General features: G+C 43.1%; 2 protein-coding genes across 3 annotated transcripts in view; one reads left to right on the top strand and one right to left on the bottom strand.

Annotated features, from left to right (window-relative positions):
- The window catches only part of LOC101167856 (bone morphogenetic protein receptor type-2), a 39,919-nt gene extending 13,718 nt beyond the window's left edge, over positions 1-26,201 (top strand). Inside the window, exons 1-13 of one of the 2 annotated variants that reach the window (XM_078932836.1) lie at positions 3,227-3,250; positions 4,177-4,362; positions 5,508-5,687; positions 15,192-15,299; positions 15,419-15,510; positions 18,479-18,709; positions 19,108-19,222; positions 19,758-19,918; positions 20,069-20,216; positions 20,339-20,475; positions 21,023-21,195; positions 22,294-23,603; positions 24,633-26,201. In XM_078932836.1, the coding sequence (XP_078788962.1) occupies positions 3,247-3,250; positions 4,177-4,362; positions 5,508-5,687; positions 15,192-15,299; positions 15,419-15,510; positions 18,479-18,709; positions 19,108-19,222; positions 19,758-19,918; positions 20,069-20,216; positions 20,339-20,475; positions 21,023-21,195; positions 22,294-23,603; positions 24,633-24,883 (3,096 nt within the window). In that variant the 5' untranslated portion in view covers positions 3,227-3,246 and the 3' untranslated portion in view covers positions 24,884-26,201. Of the gene's footprint in view, positions 1-3,226; positions 3,251-4,176; positions 4,363-5,507; positions 5,688-15,191; positions 15,300-15,418; positions 15,511-18,478; positions 18,710-19,107; positions 19,223-19,757; positions 19,919-20,068; positions 20,217-20,338; positions 20,476-21,022; positions 21,196-22,293; positions 23,604-24,632 lie in introns of those variants that run through there. The other variant, XM_023965187.2, reaches the window with a different exon arrangement.
- ical1 (islet cell autoantigen 1-like) overlaps positions 14,597-26,273 on the bottom strand; it is a 33,267-nt gene continuing 21,590 nt past the window's right edge. The window contains exon 16 of the transcript XR_013648179.1: positions 14,597-15,568. The gene's annotated coding sequence lies outside the window, so the exon portion shown is untranslated. The remainder of the gene's footprint in view (positions 15,569-26,273) is intronic.

Below are 26,273 nucleotides of genomic sequence, written 5' to 3'. Positions count from 1 at the left end.
ATTCAGGAACTGAAGATGGGGCTCGGTTACTGCCGATTTTAGGTGCTTTTTAGTTAAAACAAAGACTAGTAGTAGACAAAGCCCCGTTGTTCAGATATCTTAGGAGATTTGTGGGTTTAAGAAGCTGCCATCAGCATTCTATTACAAACTTTCTTGAGCACACTTGTTAGCCTTGTCGGCACAATGACTCTTATGTATTGTACGTCCGTCAGTGTGTTGCTTACATAAAACTTCACACGTTTTGAAGTCGAATTTAGTAAGGAGATGGTGGTTACGTACCGTTTAAATAGCCAACAGTACATTTCCGTGTCGTGTTTTAAACTAATTCTGCCATATGAAGGACTATTTAGTGTATCTGTGCTGCATAGTCCACATGCCTTCTACCGTCAGGGTGTTGTCACTGGCTTTACACTTCCTTCTGTTGTGCTCCTTCCATTGTTCCTTTGTTTTTTTGTCTCCATACTCTGTTTCCTCCTGCACTACTCGTGTCCTGTCATAACACTTGGTTCCCTGTGGGCCTGCTTTGAGGACCGAGAATGCAGCATATTTTACGATGGATAAGATCAGTTCTTTTTTTTTTTGTGTTGTTTTACCCTGTTCCTTCAGTACTTCGTGACTGCTGTCATATAATGACTTTAACGTGGGGAAATGAGCTTTGGTCAGCCCTTCCTACAGCTCAGAACTGCTGCTGTCCTAGCGCAGACGCAATCATTGACATCACCTCCATCACTTCGGGTGATTGCAAACCTTTAAATAACGCAGTACCAGATTCTGAAACTGGTCATCCTAGTAGGTTCTTCTGCTGTGCCTTAATGCTTGCAAGTTGTGTTTTACAGAACAAGGGTCTGTTTACTTGCAGATGAACCTTAGTGTGGTTCATTTCAATTTCAAAGCTTCAGATTCTTCAAAAAGCCTATTCAAATATAGAAAGAAATCTGAAATAGTTTGAAAATGTCTGCTGGGTAATTGTGAAGCTGTTATTTTTTATATTAAGAAAGGCTACTAGCGGAACTAGCTAGTTATTTTTTCTAACCTGTTGTGACCAGACCTCATGTTCTGCAATTATTAGAACTGCTAATTTCTTCAGACAGTTACGTGTCCTTTTTATTTAAAAAAAAAAAAAATTGCAATAGGTCAACATCCAATCAGGATGCATTATAAAAAAAACAGAAAGAAGAACTGCAATATATGGCGAGGGAACACTGTTAATAAATTACGTTGAATCTTGTCTACTTTAAAAAAAAAAAAAAATCCATTATTTCTTTTCCTCTTCTATAATCACGTATAAGCCACAAGAAGTACCCGTCCTAATTATTGTTTTCCTATTTCCGTATTGTTCAAAATGGCCTCTGACTCCCCCATGGCTCAGTTCATTACCTCCTAGCTAAAATAAATGCGGAGACATGACTAAATAATTGTGGGATCTCACAGTTAAAACAGACCAATAAATCATCATACATTCATGTATTGTTTTACATTATAACTAGGCGTTGGTTTCTTAAAGTTCAGAAATATCAATCACCAGCCCTACAATATCAGTCATCTGTGAAGAAGATGAATGTGGGCTGGGTAAACAGAACAATAGAGGACACATTTCATTTTCTGCTCTCTTTTTGGCCAAAGAAACAAAAAACAAATCCTCACTACGAAACACCATTCGGCTGCAACCCTTTTAATCGTCTCATTACATTTATCTTACACTTGGCGGAGTCGGCCCACGCTGTGGAGAGATTAGTAGTCACAAAGGACATGCCAGAGCGCCGTTTATTATTTATTCATTTTTTTTCATTTACATTACGTAAGTTTAGAGAGGTGTTTATGCAAACAAGTCTATTCATGTTGCTGTCAGAAATGGTGCCACCAATTCTTAAAAGCCAAACTAGTGCACAACTAGGTGTAGGTACTTTTTTAAACTAGCAGGGCGCTCCAACGACTGATTTAATTTTTTTTATTAGGGCTCTTGAGCTTTTCAAATTTGCCAATACAAAATAGGTAGAAATATCCTGATACCAGGATGGTGTTTAGGGTTTATTTGTTTGTTTGTTAAGCTCCTTTATCATCTGAGCTTTAGCTCCAGTGTTGACGTTTTTTCGACTACCATAATTCTTCAACTGTTTACGCAATTAACCAAATTCCACTAGAAGCAGAGAAACGCAGCTTTGCGCCGATAGGCAACACTTTACGTTAGTGAAGTATCTACTAAATCAACCTAAATCAGCTGATTCTGTCGCAGCTTTGAGAAGCGGCTAATTTATGTTGATTACGTTCATAGTTAAAGAGTTGCGGTAGAGTTTGTGTTATTAAGGTGTTGCCAGTGTTAACGGGTTTACTGCCCCCCAGTGACAATTTGTTGAATTAAAATGAAAGTTATTCCTTAATGTAAACAGTTTTTTCCTTGAGAAAAAGCTTCAAAATGAACAAAGATCCTGAAGTTCAGCCTCAAAAGTCTGTCGTTCATCTGTAAAGATTTAATAAAGTTATGTAAAGCTAAAATAGAAAAGGATTTTGCCTTTTGGTTGGGTTAAAAACTTGAAAGTTTAACTAGCATGTAGATACTGGCACGGATGTCTTTAAAACAGTGCATGAAGCTTTCAGTGGTCATTTTAACCTAGGGCTTGTTAATGCACTCAGCCACAGAATTATCTGCCTCCGCCTGGAGCGAGACGACGGAACCATCAGCTCATTGTAATTTCGTTTGGCTCATCAGCGCTGAATCCTCGCTTTTACTCCGCTCTAACTTTGAACTGCTTTCATTCTGCATTAGCGCAGCTTCATTCTGCAGGCAGAGTCACGCTCCCAGAACAGTAGGCGAGCCCTGGGTGCAGGCCCCGGGGTCCAGCTGGGGTCCACAGTAGGCCAGGGTTGAGAGTTTTATCTGGATGAGGACAGAGGAGGAGAAGCTGGCGTCATGCCCGGCGCAGCTACCACTCCATCGCCTCCACCTCGGCCCACACAGCTCGACCTTGGGCAAGCGTCGGCCGCCCTCCACCCTGCAAAAGCAGCGCTGCGCTCCGCCTCCTCAGAGAAGGAAAGGGAGGAGCTAGACCTCAGGAAAACAGAGTGGCACATCGTGTTTCTCTTATCAGAAATGACCCACGTCTGTGTACACAGTGACATTCAGAAGATTCCTTCCTGGCACGACCCTGCGTTTCCCGGATCTTCACATCAGATCAACAACTCTGGGCTCTGGTTCCAGTTTTTACTGACAGCATCACGCAAAGCTTTGCAGTGTTGTCAATCATTTGAATGTGTAAGGAAATGGAGCCTTTCTGTTCTCTCTGCGAGCATTTCGTCCTTCAGGCTCCAGTCTAAATTGGTTTTTCTATTGATCCTGTGGTTGGTGAGCTGCAGCAGCGTTTGCAGATGGACCGTTGTTTTTTTATCTGCACATTCTTCCTGGGGTTGGCTCAGCGGCACTGCGTCTGTGCCGTGCCAGAGTACAGCGGATGAGTGTATTTGTATCCGCCTTTTTATTATTAATGGCTCTGTTTTTAGCAGCAGAGCGCATTCACAGATACAAACAAAATGCATGTAAGTGACAAAAACCCAACTGGTGTAAAATAACAATTTCATCTACACATCTTTTTGTTTGTGTAACGGCAGTTTTTTTTTTTTTTTTTTTACCCAATTTCCCTCATATCGGCATATCCACCTCTCAGTCTGACATCACTGCTGACAACAAAATCTAGATTTTTCTAACGAAAGTGCCTTAAATATGGTAAAATGTTGATATTTTGCACTGAATTTTTAAGAGAAACTACCCTTTGTACCAGGAAATTGGACAAATGAAGCAGCAAACAACCTGTTGCGCAACACATCCTGTACCACGTCAATTAAAATTCCGCTCTGAAAGTCATTGGAAAGAAAACCTCTAGTTGTTTTCTCCTCCAGTTTAGTTGTTTTTTTTGTTGTTTGTTTTGGTCCCTCACTAAAACATCTTACAATGTTCCTTGGCAATTTTTTTTGGTTTTCACCACCTGGTTATTCGTTTGTACAGTCAAGTCCCAGAAATCTGATCATTCGCCTTTTGCAAGGATTTACTAGAAAAAAACAGCTGGGATAAGACTCTAAAATGATTAATAATTGTGTTTACTTTCGATGCCTAACCACCAACTTTTGGTGAAATCCAACCCAAATTTCTCAAAATTGAATGTTCAACTCTCCTTGTCTTCACAGCGGCGCAAGGCGAGGAGAGGGAGTGTGCCTTCACAGACCAACAGCAGCAGGGGGAGGTGAAGCGCGTGGCCGAAGGCGAAGGCCGGGTGTCCCCAGAGAACACCACCATCCGATGTGCCAAGGGCAGCCACTGCTTCGGGTTGTGGGAGAAGAGTCCTCCCGGCGAAGTGCGGCTGGTCAAACAAGGTATTCTAGTCCTAAAAGTCTGGATTGTGTTCAGATAAAAACACATTTTAGTTCAGAACATTCAGTTGTTTGATGTACATTTGAGAATACCGGCACAAGTTGTATTAGATGTATGCATAATGTGGTCATCTACTGCTAAAACTACTACTACCTTTAGTAACTACCAGCCACTTGGCCCCTATAGGCATTTTGGGTATTGCAGTCATACTACAAATGTCTATGAATTTTTTGTTGTGCCTAATGTAGCCTATAATTTGTTGCGCCGTATGCCGCGGTCACATCAAGCGCGTTCAAGCTTACGTCTACAGCATATAGTGTCCATACTGGACTGTCGGTACTCAATGTCTGTTTTCTTTTTTAATTGTAAAGCGATTCGAGCTGCACAATGTCTGAGAAGCGCTTTTTATGAATAAGATTTGATTTGATTTGATTTGATTTGGTGTCATATGTCAAAGCAGTGCAAATCTCGTGAATCTTGCTCTGGACTTTTTGTTTCACAGCTCTATTCCGATAAATGAAAGGCTCTGTGTGTCAGGATTCCACAAACCGCTAAGATTAATTAGACTGCATGTGAAAAAGCCTCCAATGAGATGAACTTTATTCTTATATATCTATATATCATGCCTATAGCACTAAATTGTTTATAGTATTTCCTTACTTTATGGTGCTTTACTGGTGATTTTATTTTATTTTACTAGTCTATGTTACACTGTCTTTTATGTATGCATGTGGTTTTTATACTTGGACCTGAGTTTGTACATAAATAAATATCTAAACTAAAGGGAGGTGGGGGAAAAACGTATTCAGCTGCCATTTCTACAGAAAAAGTTCGTGATTTTTGTTAAAGTTGCTTAAAAACTCAAAACAAGAATTTTCCCTGCACAAAGCTCTTTTTTAAAATCTAAATCAAAACTCTTGTGTTTTTTTAAATAGTTTATTTAACTTAATCCTATTTTATTTTATGAATAAAGTTTTCAAGCTATATTTAGATAGTGTTGCTCTGTGCATTGGTCAAAATACAATAGACTCCCTTTATCTATTCATCTCAGTAAAAAATAAGTTTCCAGACAAAAAAAAAAGTGATATGCATTGCATCATGGGAGCAGGAAGGAACTAAGCTTTTCCTCTGTTCCCCCCCCCCCCAGGCTGCTGGAGTCATCTGGCCGAACACAACGGTTGCCGCGAGGACCGCTGCGTGGTCACCCACCTGCCACCTCTCATCCAGAATGGGACATACCACTTCTGTTGCTGTGGCAGCGACATGTGCAATGTAAATTTCACAGAGGACTTCCCGACGCCCAGTCCGACCACGGCGCAGCCCATCTGTAAGCAGCCCCACACTTTTGTCTTGTTGTGTGGCGCCTTCGTTCTGTTTTAGGCTTGGTTCCCAATAAAACTGCGATGGAAGCTAGATTTGACCCTTTAAAAACATTAAATTGAATGTTTATGTCACTTCTGCTATGTTTATTTAACTTTGAGGATAAACAATAAGGATAAGTGAACGAAAGAAATAATTTACGGATTGTACGGGTTGGATTATCTTCCCTACTTGTGACGCAACAGCCAACAGGAAGCGGTTTGCGTTGCTGCCTGTCTGTTGTGGTTTTGGAGAGTCGAGGAGTGTGTAACAGGAGTGTTGTTAATTGTTTGTCACGTTTTGAGTGATGAATGAAAGCAGCATGTGTGGCGGGAAGGGTGGGGGTGAGGGTTGGTAGCAAACGCCGGCTCGTCTCGCTTCTCCTGCCGACATGCAAACAAACACACACTCTCCGGCACGCACATTGTCTTTCTGCATTCCAGGGATTTCGCGGCGTCTGCTCTCCGCCTGTCTGCAGGCACGCAGGCGACCGTCTCTCTGTGCAGACAGACGACGGCGGAGTGAAAAAGAAAGGAATTCGCCTTTGATCAGAGCTTGTAAAACTCCCAGTGCATATTGTCCCGGAATATTGGATTTCTTTTCTGAGTCCGACGTGCCCGGGCAGAAACTGGTGTGCGTGATGTGAAGCGGCTGGTGGGAAATGGAGTCATTTGCCAAATGGCTGCCAAATGACTGTTTTGACTGACTGTAAGGCCGGTCTCGTGCAGGCATTGAGCAATGACAGAATCCAAAATAATCTAAACACGAGTACAAGGAGTCAAAGGGCTAGCAGGGATTCTTACAAAGCAAAGAAGGTTGTCGACTGCTGATGAATCTCAAATCTATCGTCTGTATGTCTATGTCCTTTAGGACTACTGTCGTCTTGTTGGCTCTGCTTTCATTGGGTGTTCCAAAAATTAGAAGTTTCAAGTTCCAGGGGAGTTTAAAGATCACTTTTATTCGTGAACCAACAATCATTACTTAAGAACAGAAGATAGGGTCATGTGACTGATTCTGGTTTCTGTGGAGCCGCTGTAGACGCATTTGGGATATTTGGTCGCCGCTATCCTGATAGCATTCAAAGCCACTGGAGTGTCCTAAAGTGGGAGAAAATCTGAGGGTCGTTGAAGCATGCTCAGACAAGATCGTAGATGTTAAGCCTGAAGACAGAGCTTCATTTTCTGCATAACTTCAAAGTCAAACATCCAAACAAATATAGACAAAATAAGTACAGTTAACGTTGGGCTTTAAGAAAAACGAGATTTTTATTGTTAAGTTTAACCATTTGACATAAATGTGCGCACACTCGTTTGTGCAATAACCCCATAGTGGTTGTTTAATGAACTGGCTCCAGTAAATAACACGTTTTTCAACCTTCCACAACTCTATGATCGCTTACGTGAATCAGCTGATTCTGATGTGGAGAAAAGCGCCTTTTCCATATCAGCTTTGCACCCGTTATACAACACTTCACGTTTTTGGCACCAGTATACATCACATTTTACTAGCATAGTTTTGCTCAACAGCCAAATCTGTTTTTCCGCAACAGAATCAGATGATTTACGTTAATTGTGTAAGCACGTAAGCAAGTGTTACATTTTTGTGTTGACTTGACATTACCAACGGTGACTTCAAAACCAGTTAAGTCCTAGCTAGCAAGGACTGACTCAATTGGTTTTCACATCACCAATCAAGTTGCGTCATTGTTAGCTACGACTCCACTGGTTTTCAAGACAACGTTCAAGTCCGGGCTGACGAGGACTGACTGTACCTGGTTTTTGCGAACTAATTTTTGTTTCAAGTTCCATCTGATTTTAAATTCACACTTTGAACTATCTAATAAAACATTTAAACATGTTTTAATCTTTGAAACAAGCAGAAGTGAAAACATTTGATTAGAAAGATGTGCTGAATGACATGTAACCGAATAGAAGATATTAGCATTAAAAGTCTAAACCTGGGACGTTTTCCCCTTTGGTGGAGCTTAAACAAGAGGCACGAGTGTGTGCAGCTCGCATTAACCAGCAGAGAGGAGCGCTTCTTTCACTCACTGGCTTAACCGACGGGGGTGGAGACATTAATTCTCATCGGAACACCAAAAAAAAAAAGGTTTTTACAGCTTTTCATGGTGCCGATATTTCCTAAAATTCTTCCCATACCCATGTCGTTGCCGTAGTAACATGAGATTTGTCAAGTGGTTTTGTGTGGTTCCTTATGAACAAGTCAGATTTTTGTGAGGCAACTAGCACTTTTATCATACAAGTTTGGACTGACAATTGGATTAAACAAAGGAAACTGGTCTATCGGTGTAACATTAATGCAGTCTGAAAAAGTTCAAGTGATTTCACGTTTTTAAGAGGTTGTCCCTCTGATGGGTCACAACACCAAGAGATAGGCCATAGGGTTGTGCCGATGGACGATATCATCGTCCATCGTGATGGGTGACTGACATCCCGATGGAGAGACCACCATCGTGATGCCACGCCCCCGCCACGTTGCGCGTCGACACCATAAGCCGCGGTTACATGTACAAAATATCTTGATGGGATCAATGGTCGGATTGGAATCCAACCGTGTAGATGGGCCCAGAAAAATGTTTTCAGAATATAAAAACGTTCACTAAGGTCACAATTTCGGTCGGAATAAATCATTCGCACATGCGCAGTATTCGCACATGCGCAGTTTGAAAACCGGAAGGGGATACAACTTCCGCCGAGCGGCTTTTTTTTCCAAACTTTATTGGATGTAACAATTCAATACAAAACGATAACAGCACCGAGCGGCTATATATATTGACATGTCAGCTCGGTAAAATACGAGACGATCTTCTAAAGGCCTGTTCACACCGGGACGAATTTCGCCGGCGATTTTCGCCGACGTTTAACGCCTCGTGACTAAACAAAGGGCACCAACGAGAGTGTGCACACCGACGCGAAAAAACGCCAGGCGTTAAAGCGTCAAAAAAAAAAAAACGCCTCGACCAATGAGAATGGCGCTTTTGCTCACGTGTCTGGAGCTTCTGAAGTTACAGTAAAACACAACTTGGGGGCGCTCAAACACAAAACTGCCTTGCTGAGCACACATACCAGCGAAGAAGATAGACGCCAAGTAGCGTCTACACAACCGCGAAGCAATAATGACGGACATTCTAAAATATCCCCGAACCAAGCACCAGTTGGAGCTACTGGTGCTTGAAATATTCATGTTTTCTTTGTTTGATTCTGACAAGCGTGTAAATACTTGCTCTCTTCTTCTGAGTGAAAAGCGACTTTCAGAAGCGTAAAGTTGCGCAGCGCCACCTTGTGTACAGGAGTATTTCTGTTTTACATTAAGCGCCATCTAATGTCAGGGAATGAAATTGCATGTTCACTCCACTCATCGTCAGCGAAAATCGCCTGGGTGTGAACACAAAAAACGTGGCGAAAAACGCTGGCGAATAACGCCTGGCGAATATTCGTCCCGGTGTGTACGGGCCTTAAACGTGCTTTTAATAATGTTACGGTTATTATCAAACACCTGTTCGCTCATCATTTGAATTTTAATCCGTGTGGTCAGTGCTTTTTCTGAACGGAGCCAGGATTAGCAGTATGCTAACACGGGCTAACAACATTAGCTTTGGGTGGCGCTGCACGTAAACGTGTAAGAATAACATCAGCCTTTATTTAGTCGGGACACGACTGGAAACACAAATCCACGTGATTGTTTGAATGTTTTCTAAGGACTGAGCGACATTTCTGCTTTGATGCTCAAACCGCTGTGTGTGCTGACGATCCGAGCTGTGCTCAGACACACACGTTTAGACCCGGTTCTGAGTTCGGTTGCTTGTACCCCTAGAGCTGCAGGACGGATCGCAGTCTTAAATCTCCCACACATACCGCTCATGTACCCCCCCCCCCCTTCCCATCAAACACAAAGCTTTAATTCCGCGCTCCGCCGGTCCACTTCACTAATTAAGTGCGGGAGCGACTACACTTCTCTTCTATTTTGCTTGTTACTTTTTCTGTTAAAGTCACTTCCCTCAGTTTATACTGGATCATCGCGGATTAGTCATTAGTTGGGAAATAAAATGAAAAAAGCAAAAAAACGAATAGCAGTTATATAAGAACGAAAAATGTAAAAATACAACCCCCCCCCCCCCCCCCCCCACGATGTCATCGTCCATCACGATGGTTGTGGGTGGAGACATTAATTCTCATCGGAACACCAAAAAAAAAAAGGTTTTTACAGCTTTTCATGGTGCCGATATTTCCTAAAATTCTTCCCATACCCATGTCGTTGCCGTAGTAACATGAGATTTGTCAAGTGGTTTTGTGTGGTTCCTTATGAACAAGTCAGATTTTTGTGAGGCAACTAGCACTTTTATCATACAAGTTTGGACTGACAATTGGATTAAACAAAGGAAACTGGTCTATCGGTGTAACATTAATGCAGTCTGAAAAAGTTCAAGTGATTTCACGTTTTTAAGAGGTTGTCCCTCTGATGGGTCACAACACCAAGAGATAGGCCATAGGGTTGTGCCGATGGACGATATCATCGTCCATCGTGATGGGTGACTGACATCCCGATGGAGAGACCACCATCGTGATGCCACGCCCCCGCCACGTTGCGCGTCGACACCATAAGCCGCGGTTACATGTACAAAATATCTTGATGGGATCAATGGTCGGATTGGAATCCAACCGTGTAGATGGGCCCAGAAAAATGTTTTCAGAATATAAAAACGTTCACTAAGGTCACAATTTCGGTCGGAATAAATCATTCGCACATGCGCAGTATTCGCACATGCGCAGTTTGAAAACCGGAAGGGGATACAACTTCCGCCGAGCGGCTTTTTTTTCCAAACTTTATTGGATGTAACAATTCAATACAAAACGATAACAGCACCGAGCGGCTATATATATTGACATGTCAGCTCGGTAAAATACGAGACGATCTTCTAAAGGCCTGTTCACACCGGGACGAATTTCGCCGGCGATTTTCGCCGACGTTTAACGCCTCGTGACTAAACAAAGGGCACCAACGAGAGTGTGCACACCGACGCGAAAAAACGCCAGGCGTTAAAGCGTCAAAAAAAAAAAAAAAACGCCTCGACCAATGAGAATGGCGCTTTTGCTCACGTGTCTGGAGCTTCTGAAGTTACAGTAAAACACAACTTGGGGGCGCTCAAACACAAAACTGCCTTGCTGAGCACACATACCAGCGAAGAAGATAGACGCCAAGTAGCGTCTACACAACCGCGAAGCAATAATGACGGACATTCTAAAATATCCCCGAACCAAGCACCAGTTGGAGCTACTGGTGCTTGAAATATTCATGTTTTCTTTGTTTGATTCTGACAAGCGTGTAAATACTTGCTCTCTTCTTCTGAGTGAAAAGCGACTTTCAGAAGCGTAAAGTTGCGCAGCGCCACCTTGTGTACAGGAGTATTTCTGTTTTACATTAAGCGCCATCTAATGTCAGGGAATGAAATTGCATGTTCACTCCACTCATCGTCAGCGAAAATCGCCTGGGTGTGAACACAAAAAACGTGGCGAAAAACGCTGGCGAATAACGCCTGGCGAATATTCGTCCCGGTGTGTACGGGCCTTAAACGTGCTTTTAATAATGTTACGGTTATTATCAAACACCTGTTCGCTCATCATTTGAATTTTAATCCGTGTGGTCAGTGCTTTTTCTGAACGGAGCCAGGATTAGCAGTATGCTAACACGGGCTAACAACATTAGCTTTGGGTGGCGCTGCACGTAAACGTGTAAGAATAACATCAGCCTTTATTTAGTCGGGACACGACTGGAAACACAAATCCACGTGATTGTTTGAATGTTTTCTAAGGACTGAGCGACATTTCTGCTTTGATGCTCAAACCGCTGTGTGTGCTGACGATCCGAGCTGTGCTCAGACACACACGTTTAGACCCGGTTCTGAGTTCGGTTGCTTGTACCCCTAGAGCTGCAGGACGGATCGCAGTCTTAAATCTCCCACACATACCGCTCATGTACCCCCCCCCCCCTTCCCATCAAACACAAAGCTTTAATTCCGCGCTCCGCCGGTCCACTTCACTAATTAAGTGCGGGAGCGACTACACTTCTCTTCTATTTTGCTTGTTACTTTTTCTGTTAAAGTCACTTCCCTCAGTTTATACTGGATCATCGCGGATTAGTCATTAGTTGGGAAATAAAATGAAAAAAGCAAAAAAACGAATAGCAGTTATATAAGAACGAAAAATGTAAAAATACAACCCCCCCCCCCCCCCCCCCACGATGTCATCGTCCATCACGATGGTTGACAGCAAACATCGTCAACGGCCAAATTAGGGGACATCGCCCAACCCTAATAGGCCATAGAGTTCTATTAGAGTTCTTAAATGTTCTGATGCAGGTTTAAGGGCCAACTTCTTTTTTTTTTTAATATCTAGTGAAAAACCATGTAATCCAGATTCCAATAAAGCATTTGACCCTGTACGAGGGCTCAGGCAACGGATGCTGTCAACTGGAAACACGACGACTGAGAAGGCTGGGGTTGGAGATATGAAGACAGAAGTGTGTGTGTCAGCGGTTTTTCCTGATGGCTCCCTTGTGTCAAGGTGACCTTGGCATTTGAGTGGGGCCTTGTCATGCACAGTGTGTAAAACGTGTCGCTTCTAGAAGCCATTTTTTATTGACCACAGCAGCGTGTCCCAGTAGCACCACTGCACTCGTGGTGGGTTAGTGAATCTTTGGCCTCTTTCTGGAAGAAAGACAGGTTTTAGATTCTAGACCTTTGGTCATTGCTTCCATCTTAAATTCCAAGCTTAAACTGTGGTTTTGATGGTCTTTATACACTGGTGGCATTCAAATGTGTGTGTTTTTTTGTCTGTCTGCTGTTAGCAGCCCAAATGGTCCACAATACAGTCTGTTTTTTTTATAGATATGTTAGTTTTGCTAGAATGTTTTACCTTTACCTCATTAAGGCAGAAACAAATACAACTACAAGTTTGATAATCGCTCAAAATCCGTATTTTCTTCGCCTCTGAGTTGTGGGTGAGAGCTCTCTGTTTATGACCCGGCCGGCGTACTTTCGATGTCACAAATATGGGCTTTTTTCAAACGACCGATGTTTTCAGACAATTTGAATTCAGATTTTGAGCTCAATTTTCTCAATAGACGTCCTCCATCATCCGAAAAATGACACATAAAACAGCATTTTCATTGGAGTGGATCTTTAAGATCAAATCCTAAAATCCATTGATGGATTTTCCTTTAAAAAAGGAATTTCTTGGATTGTTTTTTGATTTAAAAAAAATGGTTTTCTTTCGGCTTTTATATTAAGAAGTTGTGATTGGTTGTGTAAAAACTGTTTTTTAATAACCAACTGAAATGAAAAGCTGAAAAAAATCAATCACCAAATGGACTAAATGTATGCAAGTGAACATTATTATGGCATTCATTTGTTGGGTGGGTGAAATAAAGTTTGAGAATCATACCAGAGCATCTGCTGTCAGAGGCTGCAGGTGACTCATGGATGACAGAAACCAGCTCCAAAATCAACCTCATTATCAGGATCGTTCTTCCAACTGAACCTACCAACTTAGATGAGTAATCACGACAGCACACGGCAAATACTTCATGTCTCTTTACCCAGAAACTGTAGCAGTTGTTCATGTATTTCTGTGGCAACACCTTTTCCTTTCCCCCTCATAGAAACATGCATTAGGCTTCAACAACTTGACCCACATCTGCAAAACATTAGATTCTCTTTTGGTTTGTAGCTCTTCTCAGTTTACTTCCTCAAATTGCTCTTTTTTTGTTTTTTTGGTTGAAGTGGAGATGTTGTGGATTGTTTGGTCTACCTGGTTCTGCAGGTGTGGAAGGTTATAGTCAAATCTGTTGCATCGTTAACAAGCTTGGAAATCAGCTTGTAAGTGAACTCTGATGAGGTTCAGCAACAGTGTGAATGCAAACAGACTGAAAAGAAGTACAGTGATCCCTCGTTTTGGTAAAAATAACCTGCGTTAGGTGAAGTTCGCAAAGTGGAATGATCGATGTTTTTAGGCTGTAAAGCCCCTCAGGACACTCTGCACTTTGATGAACATTTCAAAACTATTATCTCTCGTTTAAACTCTCAAATAAAAACATAAAAAAAGATCTATTAGCTACCAAAGATTGAACACACGATGTTCAAGAGGCACTTAGGTTGGGTCCGAATTCCTTCACTAGATAGTGCGTTCGCCATTTTGTAGTGTTGTTCGAATATAAAATTTTAAAATTCAGTGCCCTACAAATTTTCCAGAAGTCGCTGTGAAAAACCAGTATGCATCGCTGCTCACCACAATTTAGACCACAATGCATTCCGTTTGAACAATTTTTGCGAAATAAATCTGTTTAAATGTTTTTTTTAGTAAACAACCAACATTTTTGTCACCAGTGGATTCAAAAATATTCGTTGTAAAATACTTGTATTAATTCGATTTTAACTTTGTGAAATTGGTGACGTCTTATTTTCCGTTTAAAAAAAAATGAAAGTATTAAGATTGATTGACAGTGGTCTACAGCCGATTAGAACACAATGCACTATAAAAAAAAATAATAAAAACATGCAGAATTACTCTAAAATGTTTCCAAAAAGTGAACCACAACATAGTGAGGGACCACTGTGTATCGAAAACTGATGAGAATTTGAGAAGGAAACTTTACTCAAATCAGAAACAGCACCAACTTTTTGAGTAAGAAAAAAAAATCCTTAAAAAAAGTCCATTTAGTAAACATAATGCTTTAAGGAAGGAAAAGTCCTTTTTTGGGCAACACTGCCCTCTAATGGAGCAGCCTGTAAGTGCAGGGCATTTCTTGTAGTTTGTCCACTCTCAAAGGTGCAGTGTGAAAGCAAAAACAGAAGTACTACTGTTCAAGTATCAAGCATTTGATTCTTTATTTATTTTGTTATTTTAGGAATTCTGTTTTCCATAAAATGGTACGATGCAAGTCTTTGAACTCGCTTCAACTCTTGGCTAGCTGAACGCAAAACAGGCTTTATCTGACTTTGAACATAATCAGATGGGACCATCTAGTAAAAATATGGCAACAGACACAACACAAAAACCAAACTGGTTTGTGCGGTTTACTTGGTATTCAAAGGGTTTTTCGCTTTTTCCCGGAACGTCTTTGATGGTTCTGTCGATCAAGAAAACAAATAAAAGAAAAAAATCAGTTTGAGATGTTTAACAAGTTTTTTTTTAAAATAGAATCACACTTTTTCATTGTTTATATATCCTTACAGCTTCAAGATTGGCCTTGTTTTTAGCTTCTTTTTCATTTAAATGATGTATGTTTGCGTTATCTTAGCAGTCAAGCTGAAGGAGTTTGTGTGCATTCAGCTGACAGACATAGGCCAAGGCTCCCGGAAGAAGTTCACATCCAGAAATGTCCTCTTCATTTACCATTTTTTCATCAAATTCCTACTTTTATGTTTAAAAGAAAAATGTTTTCTCTTGCTTTGTAGACCCTGCTACACTGCGCCAAGAAGAGACCATAATTATTGCCCTGGCAACGGTCGCCGTGCTGGCCGTGCTCATTGTAGCAGCCTTCTGCGGTTACCGCATGATGCACGGTGAGTTACCATGGCGCTGAGCTTGCGAGGAAGAGAGCAGGAATCGTCATCTTCGAAGGTCGCTAGAATGTGCTGCAAGAACCTGAGTTGTTGTGTTTTTCTGTTGTTGTTGTCGTCAGGAGACGGGAAACAGGGCCTGCACAACCTGAACATGATGGAAGCTGCTGCCTCCGAGAGCTCCCTGGACCTGGACAATCTCAAACTGCTGGAGGTCGGCCACGCCAGCTTCCCCGTTTCTCCGTCTCTGGGGGTTTCTAACTTTCAAGCGACTGCAAAAAAAAAAGAAAGAAAAAGAGAGCCATTAGAAGCTTGTGTAGCACTACAGGGGCTTTTATTTTTGCACCACTTCAACCGAAAAATGGAAAGTTTTTTTTTTTGGGATATAAATTGATCTTTTTATACTGAAGTAAAAAAGCTTCTGAGAAAAAAAAAAAAAAAAAATTCCACGCTCTTACCGGCTTTTAAAGAAACACAAGAGGAGAAAGAAGAAACCGAAGGAGAAAAAAAATATAAAAAATGATGCGCCCAAAAATACATCAAGGTTTATAGTTGCATTTGTCATTTCAATGTGACTTTTATCATCCGACCATGGCAGCGCGAATAAAGCTCCGGGTCAGGCGTATAAAAATAGGGATGTGCTTACACTGACACCGGATCTGGAAATGGGAGAGCCAACATTGTGAGAGGACGTCAATATAGTTTGCATGAAATCGAACCACAGTGACTGTTTAAGCAGATAAAGGCAAACTAGCCAAGGAACCAGGTTGTTTGTCTCTGCTCCAATTTCCGAAGCAGGAATAGGCTGAGATATATATATATATATATGTGTGTGTATATATATGTATATGTGTGTGTATGTGTGTGTGTGTGTGTGTGTGTGTGTGTGTGTGTGTGTGTGTGTGTGTGTGTGTGTGTGTGTGTGTGTGTGTGTGTGCAGAGGAAAAATTGGAAACTGAAAGTAGAAAAAGGTGAGCAGGTGCGGCAGCAAAACATTTAACAAAGAAGCCTTCGTCAGTGGATTTTGATTTTTCTGATTTTGCAGAGGATGACTCATGCTAACAAGGCGGCCTCCCTAATGTGAAGCAAACAACACGAGGCCCCTGAAGCTTTCAGCATAATTCTCTCTGATGCATTGGATAAAAATATAAACCGGCGTTTATAGTAGAGGTTAATAGACTTTCCATTTTCCCTGCGGGTCTGGACACGCTTTTCCAAATGACCACATGCAGGTAAAGAAGAGTCAAAAAAAAAATTAGCCCTAGATGTTATTATTTTTAGTAGTGCTATTTTTGTACAGCGCCTTTTTGAATTTAAAGGTGCTTTCCGGAGATGCAGAAGGCTTTAGCAACATGTAAAAAAAAACATAAATAAAAGGCGAAATTTAACAGAATGTGAAACTAATAACCACTCAATAGTGTCTGCTTTGATCCTAAAAACATGCCTGATAAATAATCAATTACACCAAATAAAAATTGGGGAGGGTGAGTAACAATCCCCTAGTGGCTCTGTGATGAACTACACTTTAGCTTTTTTAATGAGCTTTAATAAGTTGACTTTTTTTTTCTTTCAAATTACGCCACAGTTTTTCATTCTAATGCAATCATTTTACTCTAAAACATTTTTATATACGTTTTTTTTATTCAAGTCACGCAAACCAGTGTTGAAAAATATAATGCTAGTGATCAGAAGCTAATGTCTTAGCATGTTTATCAACATGTCGAGTAAAGTTAGAACAAGCCTAAGATAGGGACTTGGGACTTAAAACTGGGACTTGAGTTACACTTAAGAGTCAACCTCAAAGACTTGAAACATAAGGTTTCAATATAAAAGTGTCTCAAAGAGTTTTTTTCAGAGATCCAGAAAGCTTTAGCAACGTAAAACATGCAAAAACTAACGGAAAAAACAATGCAAAATAAAAAGAGAAACGTGACAGTATGTAACACTAAGCTACTTTATATTATCTGCTTTAACAAGAAAAGATTCAAAAAATAAAGTCAGAAAACAGTTACAAGCCACAAGCCCCTAGTGGTTATGTAATGAACTGCACTTTTGTTTTTTAAAGAGCTTCAATCTGGAAGTTGACATATTTTAAGGGAAATTACATCACAGGTGTTAATTGTAATGCAATCACCCGACTCTAAAACATTTTAATATACCTTTTTTTTAATCAAATCATATAAATTAGCCTTCAGATTAGAGGCTAAAGTTTTAGCATGTTTTTTGACGGTCAAGACAAAGTGGAAAAAAAAACAAAGATAGGGAATTGGGACTCGAACTTGAAGCCTTGAATGAAGAGACTCGACCTCCAAGACTTGAAACTTGAGGTTTTTGGACTTGAGAGCAATATTTTATTTTAATGTTTTAGCTCCAGAACATGGCTTTCAGGTTTACAAAATAAAAGCTCCTTTTTCTTGGGAACATAGAAACATCAACTGCCTGTTTTAATTGATTTAAAAGTAGATTATTGATTATTTGTGACAATAAAGTATTAATTTGAACTGTTTTAAGAAATTAAATACAGAGACTTGGGCTTAAAAATGATGGATTTCATTTCCAAAACCCGTCGCAGGGCTTCTGGTCTGCAGCCTCGTTGTCTCCCTTTAGGCGTAGATGGGGTGCAGTTGAATTCCGAACAACGTCCTTGCGTCTTATCATGTGCACACGCTCTCTCACATTAAACTCGTTGCCTGTGGTGGGGGCGGGAAGCCGGTGGAGCCTCAGTCACAGACTAAACAAGTTCATTGTTTACCAGGGTTTGTTTTCTAACCCGAGATAAAGTTTGGAGGCAGGAATTAGAGCCATGTTAATGCGGCCCTGCGTTCTCGTCGTACTGCCGTGGAAACGGCTCTTTAAGGCGGAGTGGCCGGGGCCGCCTTAACAGCATGTTGCGCTCTGGGTAATTCAGGGCACTAATTGAATGAGTTTCAACCCGCTCTGCAGTTCCCGTGCTCAAAGGCCGCCCCAGATCTGAACGGGTTAACGGTGTAATCGAGTTGCTGATGGGTAATTTAGTTTACCTCCTCTATCTCTTCCTTCTGACTCTTGTTTCCCCCTTAAGATTTTTCTTTCCTGTGTAATGTTGTTTGGTGTTAATAGATTAGCAAAGTTGTAAACGTATGAAACCCACAGGATGTTGAGAAATTTACCTTTTCTCTCTCCCGCCCTTCCCCCCGCCTCAGCTGATTGGACGCGGCCGGTACGGCGCCGTGTACTGCGGCTCCCTGGAAGAGCAGCCCGTCGCCGTGAAGGTTTTCACCGTCGGCAACCGCCAGAACTTCCTCAACGAGTGCTCCATCTACCGCCTGCCGCTGCTGGAGCACGACAACATCGCTCGCTTCATCGCCGCCGACGAGCGCACGGGCCCAGAGGGGCGCACCGAGTACCTGCTGGTCATGGAGTATTACCCACACGTGAGCCTCCTGCTGTTACTAGTCCACGTTTTCAGGCAAAAACACAGCTCTTCCTCACACCGATAATAACAAAAGCTCCACATTTGTTCAGTTTGATTCCCTTATTATTTAAAAACCAAACAAAATTGACTTTTGGAATAAAGAATAATCGATTTAATTCGCTTGCGTCGGGTCTTAAACCAAATTGATGGAAGTGAAACTCCAGCTTTGATGATGCCGAGAGGATGAGGAGAATATCAATAAGAACGAGGATTTTTAGAAACGATGCCCAAAATTAGGAGGAGAGCTGTTTGTTTTCCTAGTATTTTTGGCTGTTTCTATTGGCTGTTTCTAAAAACCAAAGATTAACACCCTTTATCAGTATACAAATGTCTCATTGTTTGAATTTTCCTCCTCAGGGTTCCCTAAGTCACTATCTGACCCTCCATACTAACGATTGGGTCAGAAGCTGCCGGCTGGCCCACTCGGTCACGCGTGGCTTGGCCTACCTGCACACGGAAATCTTTAAAGGGGGTAAGCTGGGGTCTACAGTGTGGTGTTTCACCTCGCCTTCCAGAGTGTTCTCTCGCAGTATTTTGACAAACAATCATGTACACAGTGCATGCACGCCCTGCTCAGGGTATTTATAGCCTTTGCCTGCAGCCAGTTAAAAAAAAAAAAAGAAGAAAGAAAAAAAGGGAGAAACCAGGGAGGCGGATAAATTATGAGGATGTGTGTGGCTCACTGCTCTGTCGCCGGGCCTCGGCCTCGCCGGCCGTACTTTCCTTTTTTCTCCTCATCAGCGTAGATAAACATCAAACTGCACTAAAGTGACGTCCAAGTCAAAAGAATTGATGTGATTTGGGTAAAAACGCTGAAATGATTCAGGAGTGATGAGCACAGGAAGCTGCAGGGACGGCAGAAAACCACAAGCCAATGGTACGAATCTGCAGCTGCCTGGCTGCACCACCTGCTGGACAGCGCCTGGAACTGCAACCGGCGGGGGCGATTTAAAAAGGAAAAAAGAAGTTTGTGAACTTTTGTCGTTTTGTTTTTTTTCTTTGTAAAGACTTGTACAAGCCGGCGGTGTCGCACAGAGACCTGAACAGCAGGAACATCCTGGCCAAAGCCGACGGCACGTGCGTCATCATCGATTTCGGTCTGTCCATGAAGCTGACGGGGAACAGGCCGGCGCGCCATGGCGAGGAGGAGAACGCCGCCATCAGTGAGGTAAAGACCCAGGCAAAGCTGTTTTATTAATAATATTTGGGTTTTTTAGACTGTCATTTCCAAAATAAAGCTTTGTTTGTCCTTTTCACTGTAATATGTATGTGACTGGAACATGAAACCTGGTTTTCCCCACACATCCCCGTCTTCCAGGTGGGAACGATCCGCTACATGGCGCCGGAGGTGCTGGAGGGCGCCGTGAACCTGAGGGACTGCGAGTCGGCTCTGAAGCAGGTGGACATGTACGCGCTGGGCCTCGTCTACTGGGAGACGTTCATGCGCTGCAGCGACCTCTTCCCAGGTGAGGAACTCTGTCGGACTTTTTTTTTTTTTTTTTTAAGTCTGCGTCCCCCTTTTTTGTTGTTTTGGAAACGGATCTGATCTCAGAACCCATCGTCCGCCCGTCCCTCTGCCTTCCTGCAGGAGAGTCGGTGCCAGAGTACCAGATGGCTTTTCAGGCGGAAGTGGGGAACCACCCAACTTTTGAGGACATGCAGGTCCTGGTCTCCAGGGAGAAGCAACGACCCAAATTCCCAGAAGCCTGGAAGGAGAACAGCCTGGTAGGTTTGTGAGGAGCTGAGCCAGAGTTCACCGTCTGCCAGGCGCAGAACTGCTCTGGATTCTGTAACAAAAACTGTTTTTTTTAAATAAAACAACCATTTTGGGGGGAAAATCTATTTTTTTTTTCAAATCCAATATCAAGTCTGATAAACTGCTTGCGTCAAAGGAAACCGGTGTTTTGAGGGTATTTTGTCTAAATGTCTCAAAGAACCGTCTGAACATTTCCATTCTACTTTCTCAGCATGCTTCGTTTTCTTAGTAACTCACATCGTCTGTGGTAAAAACAGACCCGTTTGACTGTAGCTCAGATCCACATGAACGCCGGAGCAGTTCTGATCCACGGATCATTACACTAAAGGGCTACAGCGGTGGGGGAGGGGCTTTGGTTCAGCATCCAAACAAAATATCAGGAATCTTTGTATTACATCATCAGCAATTAGAAGACGAGCTGTGATTGGGGTCTTCTCCAAATAGAAAGTCACTCCTGACTAAAGAACAGGTCCCTGCAGTTACGCCAGTGATCTGTGATCGTCTCTTCTGCTTCAGGCCGTCCGCTCTCTGAAGGAGACGATGGAGGACTGCTGGGACCCGGACGCCGAGGCTCGCCTCACTGCCCAGTGCGCGGAGGAGCGGCTGGCAGAGCTGCTGCTCATATGGGACCGCTCCAAATCCGTCAGTCCCACGCTCAACCCCATGTCCACCACGCTGCACAATGAGAGGTGGGTCCCCAATATGACCCTTTATCAAATATACACTAAAGACCTGCTTGTTTGGTATAAAATATAAAGTTTCTAAAAGTATTGGCCCGAGCTCAGTGCCCTGTGGTACACCATATCTGATAGCTTTACAAGTTCCTCAGGTTGTCAGGGGTTCCAATTCCAGACTTGGCAGTCATTGGGTCCAAATATCCTTTCATTTTAAGAAAATCTGTTATGAATAGTATTTTTTAATAAAATTATTAATTTGTACATTAAAACTAATAGAAAAGAATTTGAAACTATAAAAATATTGGCCCGAGCTCAGTTCCCTGTGGTATGCCATATCTGATAGCTTTAGCTTTACAAGTACCTCAGGGGGGTTTGTGAGGGGTTCCAATTCCAAGTCAGACAGTCATTGGGTCTAAATTTCTATGTATTTTGAACGTTTCATTAATAAAGTTACAATATTGTACATAAAAAATGAACATGAAAACATTTTATTGAAAAAAATGCAAGTGCATATCAAGATCAAAAACGTTTTGGCCTGAGTTTAGCACCCTGTGGTACACCATATCTGATAGCTTTAGCTTAGCAAGTTCATCAAGTGGTCAAAGGTTCTGATTCCAGACTTGTTAGTCATTGTGTCAAAATTTCCCTTAATTTAAAAAGTTTCCTTCATAAAATTTAACATTCTTAAATCAAAAAGTAAAAAAAAACAGTTTTAGTAACTGAAAAAATGCAAAAGTGCATATTAATATTAAAAAAAGTATTGGCCCAAGTTCAGTGCCCTGTGGTACATCATATCTAATAGCTTTCGCATAGCAAGTTCATCAAGTGGTCAGGGCTCTTGGCAGTCATTGTGTCCAACGTTTCCTTCATTTTTAGAAAATCTGTTGTTCATTTTTGCTAAATATTATTTATTTAGCAAATAAAATAATATTATTTTGACGAACAGCCGGAGACCTTGAGCTAACCCTACCAAAATAATGTCAAAAAGCACATGATTCAAGTCGTGAGGACATCATTGGCTTCTGTGCTCAAACCTTTATCGCAAAACTTGAGCTACGATGTCAAACTTTTCATTCACGTCTTTGTTTTCGTCCCATTAACTTTTTACAGAAACCGTATGACCCCAAAGAGCGGCCCGTACACTGACCATCCCTCCACGTACATCGAGGAGCATGAAGGAGTCCCCAAGAACACGCAGGCCGACGCCACCAACTCCATCACTGGCAGATCCGGGGCCGGAACCGGAGAGAGAAACAGGAACTCCATCAACCAGGAGCGCCAGCAGCAAGCCAACGCCCGCCTGCCCAGCCCAGAGGGCGGCAGCACCAGCATGGGCCAAAGAGGCAGCCCCTCCACCTCCACCACAACCACCACCACCACCATCTCGGAGTCAGATGGTCCCGCTGGGGTCACCTCGGTCCCCGTCTGCCTACACCTGACCCAGGAAGACCTGGAGACCACCAAACTGGATCCTAAGGAGGTGGATAAGAACCTGAAGGAGAGCTCTGATGAGAACCTGATGGAGCACTCACAGAAGCAGTTCTGCTCTCCAGACCCGCTGAGCCCGGGCAGTTCCAGCCTGCTGTACCCCCTCATCAAGATGGCCAGCGAGGCCTCGGGAACGTCCGACTCCCCTGCGGCGATGCCCAACACCATCTTCCCACTGCCCAAGCAGCAAAACCTGCCAAAGAGGCCGTCCAGTCTGCCACTGCGCAACAAGCCCGCCAAGAAGGAGTCGTCCTCATCCTCGCTTCGGTTCAAGTTCGGACGCTCGGGGAAGTCCAATCTGCGACAGGTGGACGGAAACAAGATGAACGTCGGTGCAGGGACTGGCTCGAACTCGACCGAGGCCCACAGGGGCGCCGGCACAAACAACGTTCCAGCAATGCGGGACGCACACGCCAACGGGAGCGTGAACGTCAACGGGCTCACAGCTGCAGGGATGTCATCCATGGCGCCCGGCGGAGCGGCGGGGTTCGGAGGGCCCAGCATGCTCCAGAACGGGTCCGGAGCCCTGACGTCCGACGACGGCCGCCTGGGCCTGGGCCTGATCACAGCCAGCCCCGACGAAAACGAGCCGCTGCTGAGCCGAGAGCAGCCCGACCTCAGAGACGCCGCCGCGGGGGCATTGCACTCGGCTCGCCCCAACACCAACAACAACAACAGCAACACGGGGCACGGCCAAGGCGACGGCGAGAGCGGCGGCGAGAGCGACGGGGGGGAGGAGGGCGGAAGCGCAGAAGGGGGAAGCCGGGAAAGCGGCGGGCCTCCAGGGGAAAGCTCCGGACCTGCAGAAGCGCAGAAGGAGGCTGCGGTCAGCATGAGGGGCGAGGTTCTGCCGCGGCAACCCAGAGCCCGCCGACCCGAGAGACCCAACTCGCTGGACCTGTCCTTCACCACGCAGGACCTGACCTCCATCGGTGAGCTCTTCAACCTACGCTCACACCTTCGTGTTCATGCGCCACACGTTTCTACGAGCGTACAAACCGAGCAGCCATTAAACGCACGTTGAAAGTTAAACCCGTTGAACTTTGACCAATCAGGGACTCGGAAGTGTCAACCATTATTACATTGATGACGGAGGAGACATGGGTGTGTCCAAATTCCAGGGCTGCGCCCTTCAGTGGCCGCGGCCTTCCCGGGGGACGTTGGCTGGGTCCTCCGTCGAGCGGGTAGGCCGGATATTTGTGAATTTGGAGTCTAGCCTTTAGGTGATTCCAGCCGTTACATCTGTGAATGTCCTGTCGCCTAGCAACCGAACAGACAGGAGTAGTGAACCAGGCATGGAGATCGAAATCTTCCTGGCTTATTTGATCCAACTTTGATCTGGGAAGTGTAATTATAAAAAGACGTAATTATCTCCAACTCCGGGTCCCGATTTCACAATCCGCCATTGTTCAGAAAATCTCCGGGTCTCACTTAAAAAAAAAACGTATATTTTTCATCGAAACATAAAGGAAAACTTCCTAATAAAGCCAAAAATATTTGATCGATTCATTGTTGGTTCACATTTCAAAATATAATTTTCATCCTGTTAAAATGTTATTGTGTTTTTTTATGCATTTGTCTTCTGGTTTCGTTTACTAAACCTCAACCACGTATTAGAATCCTTGGACTGAAAAAAATTTGGACTAAAAATCAGTGAAAATAGTTTTTTTTTTTTACAAATATTTAATTTTTTTTTTTTTTGAGTTCTTTTAGATTTCACATAATATTTAGTCAAGTATGATAAGTAGTTGGGTTCTACAGTTTAATAAAAAAAATTTAAGCTTCCTTCCCTGAGAATAAATAAAAATGATAATAATTAAATATGTTTTTGTAATGAATCAACAAACAAAAAAACTTCAGTTTTTAAATGTAATAAAAAAAAAGTTAACTGCACCTTAAAATAGAATTTCTAATCCTTCCGGGTCATTTCTTTGGGTTCTGATGCTGCTTTGTGCTTTCAGGTGAAGCTCTTGTTCCGTCCGACGCCGCTGTGGCCACAGGCGAGAAGATCAAGAAGCGCGTCAAGACGCCGTACTCCCTGAAGAAGTGGCGACCCACCACCTGGGTCATCTCCACAGACGCCCGGGGCCCCGAGGTCAACAACAACGGCTCCGCCCGCTCCCACAGCCAGAACCGGCCCAAGTCCACTTCGGCCATCTACCTGCGCGGCGGTGGCGGCCTGACCAGCGAGCCCGGCGACACGCAGGTGTGAAGTTGCCGCCACCGAACAAACAGACTGCAAGAACTGGACTTCTGAATCAGTGGAAGGAAGCTAACCGCACGGATCGTGTACAGAACCGGGTCGCTCCCTCGTCGCTTTAAATGGATCCAGCTATGCAGCATTTCTCAGCCGCGTTTTTTCCCGCCTTTTCGTCTCCGTTCGCCGTCTCTTAACACGTTTCACGAGCATCTCCGAGCGCTTTGTTTTTTTTTTTTTTAAGTCCCGTTTCCTTTGTGCACTTTGAAGCGAATGAAATCAGTGTTTCCAGGTTCTGTCTGTCGCGACCACAGCCAAAAAAAAAAAAGAAAGGGGGAGTGGTCTCTAAACGTAGGGCAATGAAAATCAATCAGAGGAAGCTCTGTTTTAAAAAAAAAAAAAGTTGAGGTCTTAAAGACGGAACAAACAAGTTTTTTATTTTTTATTTCCTTTGATTTGTATGCAATACCAATTATTTTCATCAATTGTTTTGTAACATACTTTTAATTGTGCAATAGGGTGTAGTTTTTAGATGCTTTGATGTTTTTATTGCTTCCTATGTTTTGCTTTCATCTTTGATACTTTAACCTTTGTTGCACTTATTATCACAATCGTCTATTTTTTTGTTTTGTTTTTTTGTAAGACACTATCACCGCGCCGACCGACCTGAGCAGAAAACGGACGACAATCTTCTTTTTTTCTGACTCTGGACGCGGCCTTTTTCTTTGGGGGGGGGGGGGGGGGGGGATAACACTAACAATCAACCCTGATTTGGGGGGGGGGGGGGGGGGTTCTCCGCTTGCACAGCTCCACAACAAAAGGCTCAAAGTCTGACCATCAGAAACCGTGGAGCGATCTGTTACAACGGCCCAACCCACATCACTGTACCACCACCACCTGACCTCACTGTGGACCCCAGATTGCTTTGGACTTTGGACAGGCCGGAAACGGCGCAAAGCCGCTTTCTGCTACTCGAGAAAAAAAACAACACTACGGACGACAAAACACTGAAGCACGCTGGGTATTATTTCGTCTGCTCGTCTCATCCCGCAAATATTAGAAGGACTGATCCCTCTGTGTGCGTCCACTCCGTCATTCTATGCGCTGCTTCAGTGCACTCAAAATTTCATTTATGGTTTTTGGTAATCTGTAATTTGTGTAAAGAAAAAAAAGTATGTGTATTGCATTAATATTTGCATCATTTTTATTGAATTTCGTTGTGTGTTCAGTGGACGCGGCCTTTGATTCCATTGCTGTGCGTCTGCTCGGTACTGTTTCTGTAAACATTTTTAAGTCAATATAGAAGAAAATCTCAATAAATGTATTAAATGACTGTCTTTTTAAGGTTTTATTTTAAACATTGAACTAATAATGGCTCACAAATATTTCTACATGAAAATGTACG

Source organism: Oryzias latipes, chromosome 2, assembly GCF_053564925.1.
Source record: "Oryzias latipes strain Hd-rR chromosome 2, Olatipes_Hd-rR_3.1".
Classification (NCBI taxonomy): domain Eukaryota; kingdom Metazoa; phylum Chordata; class Actinopteri; order Beloniformes; family Adrianichthyidae; genus Oryzias; species Oryzias latipes.
This window is presented reverse-complemented; position numbering and strand designations above follow the sequence as displayed.